Source organism: Ciconia boyciana, chromosome 4 (genome assembly GCF_034638445.1).
Source record: "Ciconia boyciana chromosome 4, ASM3463844v1, whole genome shotgun sequence".
Classification (NCBI taxonomy): Eukaryota; Metazoa; Chordata; class Aves; order Ciconiiformes; family Ciconiidae; genus Ciconia; species Ciconia boyciana.
In genome coordinates, this window is record NC_132937.1 from 68,360,124 (window position 1) to 68,371,866 (window position 11,743).

General features: G+C 39.4%; 1 protein-coding gene across 1 annotated transcript in view; it reads left to right on the plus strand.

Annotated features, from left to right (window-relative positions):
* Window positions 1-8,632, plus strand: part of FBN2 (fibrillin 2) — a 180,750-nt gene extending 172,118 nt beyond the window's left edge. The window contains exons 62-65 of the mRNA XM_072859710.1: window positions 389-508; window positions 3,126-3,357; window positions 4,046-4,205; window positions 6,681-8,632. Of these exons, the coding sequence (XP_072715811.1) occupies window positions 389-508; window positions 3,126-3,357; window positions 4,046-4,205; window positions 6,681-7,055 (887 nt within the window). The 3' untranslated portion in view covers window positions 7,056-8,632. The remainder of the gene's footprint in view (window positions 1-388; window positions 509-3,125; window positions 3,358-4,045; window positions 4,206-6,680) is intronic.
* The last annotated feature ends 3,111 nt before the right edge of the window (window positions 8,633-11,743 follow it).

Below are 11,743 nucleotides of genomic sequence, written 5' to 3' on the forward strand. Positions count from 1 at the left end.
ATATTCAAACACTTCAATATATTCCAGGAAACTGAAAGCTTAGTCCTGCATAGTTGGTTTGAAAACTGAAATAAAAAAACATTCAGATTTTAAACATTACATCAAAGCAGCATCATGTGGGATTACCAGGAATAGTGTTTCTTCTCCAAGTCTGAGTAACGTAAAGGTCAAAAGCTCCAATTGGATTAGTCATAGATAGAAAGAACACTACATTAATTGACTTTCAGGCTTTCCAAAAGACCAACCTGAACGGTGCTTCCATCTTACAGCAGTACTCCTCTGTCATAAATACTGGTGTTTCAATGATTACGATCAAAGTGAGTAACATATTTGGCAACGTGTATAATCATGTGTTCTTTCACGTTCTACTTCTCTCCTGATTGCAAAGATGTGGATGAATGTGATGGAAACCATCGGTGCCAGCATGGCTGTCAAAACATCCTGGGTGGATACAGATGTGGATGCCCACAAGGATATGTTCAGCACTACCAGTGGAATCAATGTGTTGGTAAGGAAACAAACAGCACAGAATACATTTAAACAGCAAAGGTGTCATAGTGTTTATAGTGGCAACTGCCAAGCGAGGACAAGAATGGGCAGGACAAAGGGTATGCAGACACAAATCTTTTTTTCTTCTCTCCCCCTCCTTCTATTTACTCCCAACTTATTACTCCCAACATAAGTCAGTGACATAAGGTAACAAGAAAACACACTCATCCTGTTGAAACTCTGTGTGACAAGGAGTTTTCCTAGTAAGGCCTAAATTCTGACTCCTTTCTCCTCGGAAAAATCCCCATCTGAGAAAGGTGGAAAGATGTTCTTTGAATTCCTGAAAGCATCAATGTAAATACCTCTGCTGGGGCAGGGGGGGATCCCACCTTTCATCAGTAAGAATCACTCACCATCATTAGCAATTTAAGAATACTACAGAATAGCATCTGTAGTGAATGGGGAGAAAAAATTTCAACATAACCGTTATGGGTTTCCTACTTCCAAAACACAGTCTTAAGGTCAACATTAGTTCTTTGGGCAGGGAACAGGGACAAATTAATCAGCTCAACAGTTTTACTGTAGGTTTAGCTCATTCAATCCATCATTTCTTTTCTGTGTTTCATGAACTAAGCTAACTCCCATACCAAATGAAATGTGAGAATTTTTTTTTAATTAAAACCAACACACAACCAAACAACTCCATCCTGCACTTGTTCACAAGGCACCATAACAACATATTTACCTTTTCAAGTTTGCTTTCACAGTTCTCTGTCAGTGGTGTCATAATCAGAGGATGGCTCTGAGCACTGCCATACATTTCTTATAGGCTGATCTTACTGTCCTGATCCTAGACATATAAATCAGTTTATTATACGCATTTTACATTAAGTAGCACACCAAGCAGGTTTTCTGAAGTCCCATCCACCATCATTACTCCATACTTAATAGTGCTCTACAGTAAAGAAAGCAAAGGGCTGGGGTGGGAGTGACAGGAACACAAATGAACAACTTCCACAAAATTCCAAACTAGCTACAGTCTCCAAATATTATAGGTAGTCCTCAAAAGAATGTGTCTCCTAGTAACTGCAGGCAAAAATGGTAAAGCATGTCCTAATGGTATTGGAGAGGAAAACACCTACAGGGAAACAGTACCTTGGTAAGATAAATAAAATAAGCAGCATGTGCCAACTATCAAAAGCATGGTCTTTTGATAGTTAAACAAGCTACTTTCCTCACTCAGTTTTCACAATGTAGCCTGGAACCAAATCAGTCACACTGACTGGAGGAGTCATCTTCTCCGTATCTTAATTCAGCACCCACAAGGTGAAGACAATACTTCCTTTTCTCTTTCATTTTGGTTGGCTATTTAGATTGTCTTTGCCCTCACAGAGCCTGCAGGTTTCCACTACAGGTATGTGCTAACTTCGTATTGCTAGGTGCCCAGGAACTCTACCATGTATGTATGACTGGAGTTCCAGCTCATTTCTCCTCTGTGGACCTTACAGGGTAGGAGTGTGCCCTGCCAGGGGAAAGAGGACCCCTAAGCAAAATAGAAGACATAACTTGAAGGAAGGGGGAGCATTAAGTCAATGAAAGGTTAACAGTAACAGTATCCTAAAATACCTTTACAACCCACTTACATGTGTTTGAGACCTTTGCCAATGTACTTTTTCTTCAGAGACCAAGTCTCTATGGGGTAATGAGGTCAGGGATGTGCCAGAGCTGTAGGACTTGGAGATATTCTGATCTCTTAGCTACATAGAATCATAGAATGCTTTGGGTTGGAAGGGACCTTTACAGGTCATCTAGTCCAAGCCCCCTGCAAGAGCAGGGACATCTTTACCTAGATCAGGTTGCTCAGAGCCCCATCCAACCTGACCTTGAATGCTCCCAGGGATGGGGCCTCCACTACCTCTCTGGGCAACCTGTTCCAGTGCCTCACCACCCTCATTGTAAAAAATTTCTTTCTTAAATCCAGTCTAAATCTGCCCTCCCTTAGTTTAAAACCATTGCTCCTTGTCCTGTCACAACAAGCCTTGCTAAAAAATCTGTCCCCATCTTTCCTATAGGCCCACTTTAAGTACTGGAAGGCTGCTATGAGGTCTCCCCGGAGCCTTCTCTTCTCCAGGCTGAACAACCCCAACTCTCTCAGCCTGTCCTCATAGGAGAGGTGCTCCAGCCCTCAGGTCATTTTCGTGGCCCTCCTCTGGACCCGCTCCAACAGCTCTGTGTCCTTCTTGTGCTGAGGGCTCCAGAGCTGGATGCAGTACTCCAGGTGAGGTCTCACCAGAGTGGAGCGGAGCGGCAGAATCACCTCCCTCAACCTGCTGGCCACACTTCTTTTGATGCAGCCCAGGATACAGTTGGCCTTCTGGGCTACGAGCAAACATTGTTGGCTCATGTCCAGCTTTTCATCCATCAGTACCCCCAAGTCCTTTTGTGCAGGGCTGCTCTCAATCACATCATCCCCCAGTCTGTATTGAAACTGAGGATTGCCCCGACACAGGTGTAGGACCCTGCACTTGGCCTTGTTGAACCTCATGAGGTTCACACAGGCCCACTTCTCCAGCTTGTATGCTTGCCTGATGTTTATCAGATTAGAAGATACCAATATACCTTTGTTTGCTTACTAGATGAAAATGAATGCTCCAATCCTAATGCATGTGGCTCTGCTTCTTGCTACAACACACTTGGAAGTTACAAGTGTGCCTGCCCATCTGGATTTTCTTACGACCAGTTCTCCAGTGCATGCCATGATGTGAATGAGTGTTCTTCTACCAAGAACCCCTGCAATTATGGTTGTTCCAACACTGAAGGTGGTTATCTTTGTGGCTGCCCACCTGGCTATTACAGAGTTGGACAAGGGTGAGTATCTCCACACAGTCATTCATCAAAGACACATTCAGAAGGCTATAAAAAGGCTGGACCCTAGTCAGACTGAAGAGCAGAGGTGCAAATGAAGGACAGGCTACTAAGTCATCCTTTCTACTCCCTTTGCACAGAATATCCATAAGCTAGAAAAAAAGAAATGTCTGTACCTGGAGCATGACACTCATTTTAAATCTAGTATATAAGCAATATTAAACAATTAGTTCTGCTTTCTCCCCAGTATCAGCACAAGAACTCCTTCATGAACCTGCTCAATGAGGACTGTTACTGCGTAAGGATAGGTACCATCTGTACTGAGATAATTAAGGGCTTTAAGCCACACTGATCAACCCAGAACATTAAACACAAATTAACATTGTTCTGGTACATGACAATGGCTAAATTCTTTAGTTCCAAAGTTCAGGGAAGGTTGGTTTTGTTCTGTTTCTTTGTAAAACTTGTAAATGAAAATTAGAAAAGCCTACAGGCCTTCAGCCAACGGTTTTATTTCGTTCAGTATGCCACACTAGTGTGAAGAAAATTAATGCACAGACCTCGTGCTGAGGAAAGGGAAAGGAAGGGGATACAGACACTGTGCTATGGATTACATACACTCACTTTCCATTTAACAGGACAGTTCATAAAACTGCAAGAAGTAACTAAAACAGATGTTTTTATTCAACAGCCACTGTGTCTCAGGGATGGGATTTAACAAAGGCCAGTACCTGCCACTGGATGGAGATGCTGATGAAGAGAATGCTTTGTCCCCTGAAGCATGTTATGAGTGCAAAATTAATGGCTATTCCAAAAAAGACAACAGGAAGAAGAGAAGTGCTAATGATACTGTACGTACCAGGATAAATAAGAACTATAATGTACTTCGAGGTATTTTCAGAGATACCATACTCAACACTATCAGTAAATGGAGGGAAGTTTTTAACAGGCCACATTCAATGGTGAAAGTCTTTTCTCCTCTGCCTCAGTGGTTTTCACACTTGGGTCCTATTGACAGGAACGATGTGACAATCAGAAACACATCAACAGCTATGAACGGATGAAGTTTTTAAAGCTTCTAAAGAATCCTTTGTAGTGCGAGATGTGGTCTGGTTCCTCAAAATATATTTAGGGAAGTAATTTTGCTATCGTTACAGAGAGCTAGGAAACTGGTCACGTCTGCAATCTGTTCAGCTGTCAGGAGGAGACTGGATGTCATTTAATGGTCTGGGAGAGCTAAATAGATCTTGCAGATCATTTTAGTCTAAGTGTCTATTCTATGGTTGCTCACGGTTGTGGGAGACTAGAGTCCATGACCGAGCTGGTACTCTTAAGTCCAATATTTGCAGAATTGCTGAGGGTATTAGAGAATTACACTTAAGACTTAATTTTTTTCTTACTGTATTTTGTGGGCTTATGAAATAAGTTATGGGATATTCATGAAAGGACAGCCCTACTATTTACACCTTTTAGATGCTTCTTTCCAAAAGTTAGAAGAGTATACCTGTATATCTGTTACCTGAATTATCTTTATGATAGGATGTTTTCTTGTAGCTTTAGCTCTGGTCTTGAAATCTGCAGTAATGGGAAACTGACTCAATTTAGAGGTGGGGACACACACAGGTTTTCCTTCAGTAGTACAAGAGCTGTGTAATGCAAACAGGCAAAACGCAGACCCTCAACTAAACTGGTAAGGTGTGCTAGCCATACAAGTTACACTGAAAGAATGGAGAAACAAGTCTCCTTTCTAAAATGAAACAATGAAACACGAAACAATCCAGAAGCTCCAGACTTAGTACACACGACTTTGCATGATGCCATCAAAGCCAGTCCTTGTATTGGCAGAGTTTCCAAAGAAACCAGTAATCCTATAATTTCTGTTCTAAAGGATATAGTGTTGGCACTTGAAATCTAAATGTTTGATTGTTTGATTTCCCCACACACATCCACACTTCCCACAAATGTCCCTTTTTCCCTCCCCACCACCACTCCCATTGGACCTGTTCCAGTCTGAATTCTGTGGTCAACCCACCACAGAAATACATGGATGTTTTGAAAAGCATTTTTTCTATTGCACAGTTAATTTCATATCTAGTTCATAACTGTTATATCTTGTTATTACATTTTTTTAATAGCATTAACCTTTTCAGTTTCTAGTACTAGAACTACCTGAGTAGTAAAAGAGAAAGGTTTCACATCCATAAAGCTACATGAAAAAAGAAATAATCTCATCACTAATGACATCTGTGGGGTGCGGTATTTAAAACACTACAGTACTTGCTCCTGTCCACAAATTTTCCTTGTTTCCACCATGCGTTTTTAATTAAATTACACATTAGTACACGTATGTACTCACATGTGATTGGACTTCCCTCAGAAAGAGAAATCCTTCGCTATCTTTACAAGCGTGAAAAGATCTTGACTTGTAGGCTCGGTACCTTACTTAGTATCAGGTTTCCTAAAGAAGACTACAGCCTATATATTTTTGTAGAAGCACTTTCAAAAGCTGTTGCTTGTTAGATGGCTTTCCTAGGAATGCACTCATTCTCGCGCCCTGCCCCCAAGTGTGTTCACAGCTAACACCTCTGGACAGATTCACACCTGCAGCATAACTACACTGAAGCTCATATTAAAAAAGAACATATGACTGACTTGTCAGAAAAAGAGTGCTGGGACTTTTTTCCACTCCTTTCAGTGGTCCAAATCAGAAGTAACTGGACAACGTGACATACTAGCCCCTTCTGCAGAAGGCTAACAATACAGTAGTTCTCTCTTTACTTCAGTTTCCTTTATAATCACTGTACTTCCTCATCACCAAATGCTGATGGGGTTGTTTTTAGAAGCCAGGCTTGTTTTTAGAAGCCAGGATTCATTAAAACAGTTTTACTGGAAGTTTCAGGGAATTCCCATACAGTGTTGTGGTGTTTCTGTAATGTTCCTCACTGAAGTTGATCATAAGAACAAGCCTGTGCCTCACATACAATCTACTGCAGTAGTAAACATAGGTCTCTTCTTTACATGGACTTTTTGCAAGCATGAAGTTAAACAGATTCTGAAAAAAATCTGAAATCTGAGCCCCCTCTGTAGACCTGATGCTGTAACTTTAATTATCCTGTTAAGCCTGTGGGAGAAGCCTTTAAGATTTACAGGGTGTGTTATATGTAATCAAGCAGTTCTCTGAGGTGGGAAGGATTGACAATTGCTTCTTTCACAGCTAGATTTTGACAAATGCAGAAACTGTTAATAATCACATATTATTCTTCTCTCAGTGCAAGTGAATATCAGTTTCTCTCCTGCTTTAAACAGTCTTTCCTCCTTTACTTCAGGTCAAGCAGATAAGCTTGGAAAGTCTAGACATGGATAGTCCTTTGAAGATGAGAGTCAACATTTCCAGGCTTGACAACAAGGAGCACATCCTAGAACTCATGCCAGCCATTGAGCCCCTTACCAACCACGTGCGCTACATCATCTCGCATGGCAATGATGATGGCATCTTTCGAATCCACCAGAGGGATGGACTGAGTTATTTGCACACAGTTAAGAAAAAGTCAGTGCCTGGAACTCACACACTGGAAATCACTAGCATTCCTCTATATAAGAAAAAGGAGCTAAAGAAACTGGAAGACAGCAATGAGGACAACTACCTCCTAGGAGAGCTTGGGGAAGCTCTCAGAATGAGGCTGCGGATAGACCTCTACTAGCCACCTTCCAGACTGAGTCCAGTTCTTCAGTCACTTCTGTTCACCTATCTATCCACCTGAGCATATCTGGTTTGCAAAGGCTTTGAAACAGTCACTGACTTTTGTGGGAGGAATGGGGAGGGGAAGACCTCTTTCTTCCATCCTGCCAAGACTCCAGAACCACCCTTGCAGGAGGGTAACTTAAACTCCACCACCGCCAAAACTTCGATTACAATGGCGATCATGGTTACTGTATCTTTTATATAACCTCAATTTAAAGTATATTAAAAAGCTAAAGTTCAAGAAGTCATCATATGGCACTAAATGGCACAAAAATGTGAGCTTTTTTTTTCCTGTTAGCAGTCTGTAACACTTTGGGTATTTTGCTATAGTTCCTAATTAAAAAAAAAATATAGAAGTTTATTTATTTTTAATGCAGTAATATATGGAGAAAATAACAAATTATGTAAACAAAAAGGGAAACTTGCTTGTTTTTCTTTAGATTTATAAATTTGAGCTATAACATTTTAGAAGTACTTAATAAAAAAAAAAATAGATTTGAAAGATGTTTCCTTTTGTATTTGGGCCAGTCATCCAAATAGTATATAAGTAATTTTAAAAAGTATCAGAGCTGAAAGAGCACTGTAGTACATCCTCTGGATATTCTAAAGTGCTTTTGCAAAACTTTGAGTATTCAAAAAAAAAGAAAAAAAAAAAAGAGAGTCTTAAGTGACAAGAATTACAATATCAGTCTCTGCAGAGATCATATTCACAGCAGCTCAATAGGACTGTATTCTGAATCAGCCACATCAAATAATGGAAGAAGAGGCACAGCCACTGTAGCAAAATACCTTGACTGCTTTTAATACCATTAGAATTGCAGAACCAAACTGTACTGTACTTATGTCCAATAACCTCAAGGAACCACACATGCAACCACACCTCATTCTCAGAAAGGGTGCTCTACAAACTTGCATTACTGTAGGCAGCTGAAGAAAATGTCTCTCTGAAGGGAACACGTGATGTTTCATACTGTTTGGTGCTGGCTTGAATTAATGGTGCATTTACTAAAAACAGAGCTGTATCAGGACTGCCATATGTGCAAACTAATTATGCAGCGCAGACAAGGAAAATGTGTATTTGAAATCCATTTGTTAGACGTTTCATTAATACTGTAGTTATACACCGTACGCCTCATTTTATCATAGCTTATTTTGTAAGAAAGTTTGTACAATGAGTTGACATTTAGTTTACCTTAGTAATTTTTTTTTAAATGTCGTACCATTATGTGTTAAGTGTATGTCTCAATGGTGCTTTCTTTGACAGCTGTTGCCTGTAGTCATGTAACAGGCTCTCATATGTGAAAATAGCCAAAGCACATGCTGACTCCAGGATTGTTTCAGTCGCATATCAGTGCTGACCAAAGATTATATCAAGTTATACTCAGTGATTTTTCTTTTCTTTTCTTTTGTTGAGTTTGGGGATTTTGAAAAGAAAAAGAAACTTTGTACATTTTTAATCAAATATTTGTAAGAAAAAAAGTTTTGTTTGAACGTCTGTATCAGTAAGACAACACTTTTCTTGCAATAAAGCTTATTTTGGGGTAATTTTTTTCTTTGAAATGCCTGTGTTCTTTACACAAAATAAGCATCTAATTGTAAATCTCAAGGATTTCAGAGCAGAAAAAGGAGCTGGTACGGTGCAAACTCTTCTTCACTCACATTTAATGTTATACAGCATTTGCTGACTTAGTTTCTCTGTCATGACAGAGCTGAAACACAGGAATTAAACTGTCCTTACAAAGTTAAAACTCTGCCTCAACTCTCTCAAAATCTGTCATATATTAGGTTCAAGTGGGCTGGCCTTGCAGAAGGTTTTGCCTGTCTGTGTAATGAGGGCTGGAGGACCATCACAATTCAAGTTTGATAATTCAGCTCTAAAAAAAAATCCCCATATATTTAAGACTAGGAGTGTAAAACCTTCATCCTACCCGAACAGCAAAAATGTGGTAAGACCATCAATGAAGGTACTTTTGCTTGCTGGCAGTCCCTTCCTTGAATGCCCTTCATTAGGCACGGAGTCAAACCCAACAGTGCAAAAAATGTTTTTTCTTACAGTATGCAACGTTTCCACAAAGACCTCATTATATAAGCTACACTGTCTTTTCATTCCATTTGGAGTTAAACTGGTGATTGTTTTTAAGTAATAGCCAGTACTGACTGTATGTTTTTGTCATAGCAATAATAGCCAGAGAAAGGGAAAACAGCACATTGGGTTAAACACTAAATTAAGATGCAAAATGCTTGTTTTAGATGTACTCTTTCATTTCTGAATATAATATAAAACTTAAACAGTCTGCATGAGCAGAATTAGCCCTACATATTCTGTTGCTGTTCTTCTGGAGCAGTGGCACTTCACAAGTTAATTGCGTTGAAAGCCAAGTTGCAGGTCTAAAGTTCTAATTACTGGATGCAGTAAAAATGAGTTTCCCTAGTGGTTGAGAATTTTCTTCAGCATAAAATTGCTCTTCCCCATGCTTTCAAAGATCCAGGCTAACCCTGCTGTCCCTCTCCTCTTCCCTAAAATACTCATAAAGTAATAAAAAATACAAGTTTTTAAAGGAATCATACACTTAAATTTCACTGAAGAAAAAAAAATCAGGAATTATGGCATTGTAGTTGCTTTCATAATTACTGATTTATTTGATGCTAATTACTTGCCTTGGGTATTCCTGGAAACCTACATAGGTATTCAGATTTATCTGTCATTTAATAGTGCATCAGTTTAAAGAAGACAATATGAAATTGCCTGGAACCATACTTAAATTTGACATTACCTTCAGATATGGTCGTGCAAGTTTCATTATGATTCAAAGTTGCTTCTGGGTAAAATGACTGACATCTACAGAAATAAAAAGACCTCTAGAGGTCTGATAAATATATCCAGTACAACACTGACTGAAGACTTAACAACTCTAACAGCTAGTTTCCAATAAGACTGCTCTCAGTCCAAAATGGGAGCTTTCCAGGAAACACTTACTGCAAGAAAAGGCAACAGACTGAAGCCAGTAGAGCATTATCCTTTGTTGCCAGCTCTCAAAAAAGGAGAGAAAATAGTAGCAACACTTACTAATGACTCCTTTGAGGCTACAAGTTCTGGAGGATTTTATCAGTAGACAGATTATTTGCATGTGCTATGCACACTTAGTAGATTTAAAGCCTTTTTGCTAAACAAGAAACAACCATCAGATAACACCTGTGTTAACTAATCATACAGTAAGTACAAAGTACAAAAAATACCTTTACAGTAAGTAAAATTTACAGTAAGTAAAGTAAAATACCTTTACAGTAAGTACAAAGTACAAAAAATCGCTTTAATAGAAAGGCAGCATTATCCTCTACCATCTTAAAATGCACAAGACAGTTACGCACAATACCCAGAAAGAAGTCACCCCCAGCTTCAAATCCAAATGAAAAAATATCTTGGATTAAAAAAAAAAAAAAGCCCAAGCAAGAAAACCATAACAGAGGCACTTCCTTTTCACCCAGCCTATCATAGTATATATTTGTATACCCATTTCTCCAAACTCTATCCTTTAATACACTCTAGCCTTTTAATTTCTAAACATTTAATAAGAAAGCTGACTACACATGCACAGAAAGACTAGTGTTCCAGAAAGCTACAAAAACCCAAAATCTGTTGCTAACAGTAAAATGAAAATTGTCTTGCTATTTAAGAGAGGCTTCAGTATAAATTTCTTGGCAACTTGAAGCAACAACGTAGTGAGTAGAAGTAACATCTGAGCTAGGCCTAGGCAGTGGGGACTTCACCAGTACACTCCAGCTATTCTAGCAAGTCTATGATACTTCCTCATTATAATAATTTTTAAAAATATATGTGTAAATAATTGATAACCTAAAATTTTATTTTGAGGAAAGTCTTTTGGTTCTTTCCAGCTTTACTGCAAGGACCCAGCCCCTCAGCTCTCGATCTAAACATTTGCTTTCCCAGCATGCCAGCACTAAAGTTCAGCTTTGTTTACTATAACCCCACAACGTTACCAGGCCCATCAAAGAACGCATGCCACCTTTTCTATCCTCAAATGCTCCAGAGTGTTTGACCTCTGTGTATGTGTCAAAGTGTCTAAGGTGCATACAGACTTTTTAGGGCGCCTCCTTCTTCCTCAAGCATGGTTCCAGTTCAACAGACTATGAAGCACTGCTGGGAGTATTGCTGAGTCTAAGCATCCAGTAATTATTTCTGAGCACATCATGTCCTTTCTTCATAGCCACACCTCTTAATCTAACCAGCAGTAATGCTACAGCAATTTAAACACCCAGTTATTTCATGTTCCTTCTCTGACAGGATGGCCCTGTAACAGTTTTTCATAGGCCAGGCTCTTCAGTCAGCATTCTAGAAAGGACTATTTTTCTATGGGATTTTATTAGACTGACTTGGAATCACCAGTTAAACTTTGGTGTAATGGATGTGGTCTGCAGACCAACAGCTGAAGAACCTGTCTCTGTGCTAAACCCACAGAAGAATTCAGGAGTGGCAATGCACTGCAAAACTAAATACAGCAAAAATCTCACTGCCCTAAGTGTGTTTCTTTTAATTTTTCCCATGTGTTATAGATGAAGCCTAAGCACCTGAATTAACCAGTGCTGCAAAACAGACATCTGAAATCCAAGAAAAGGGCTGGATTTATG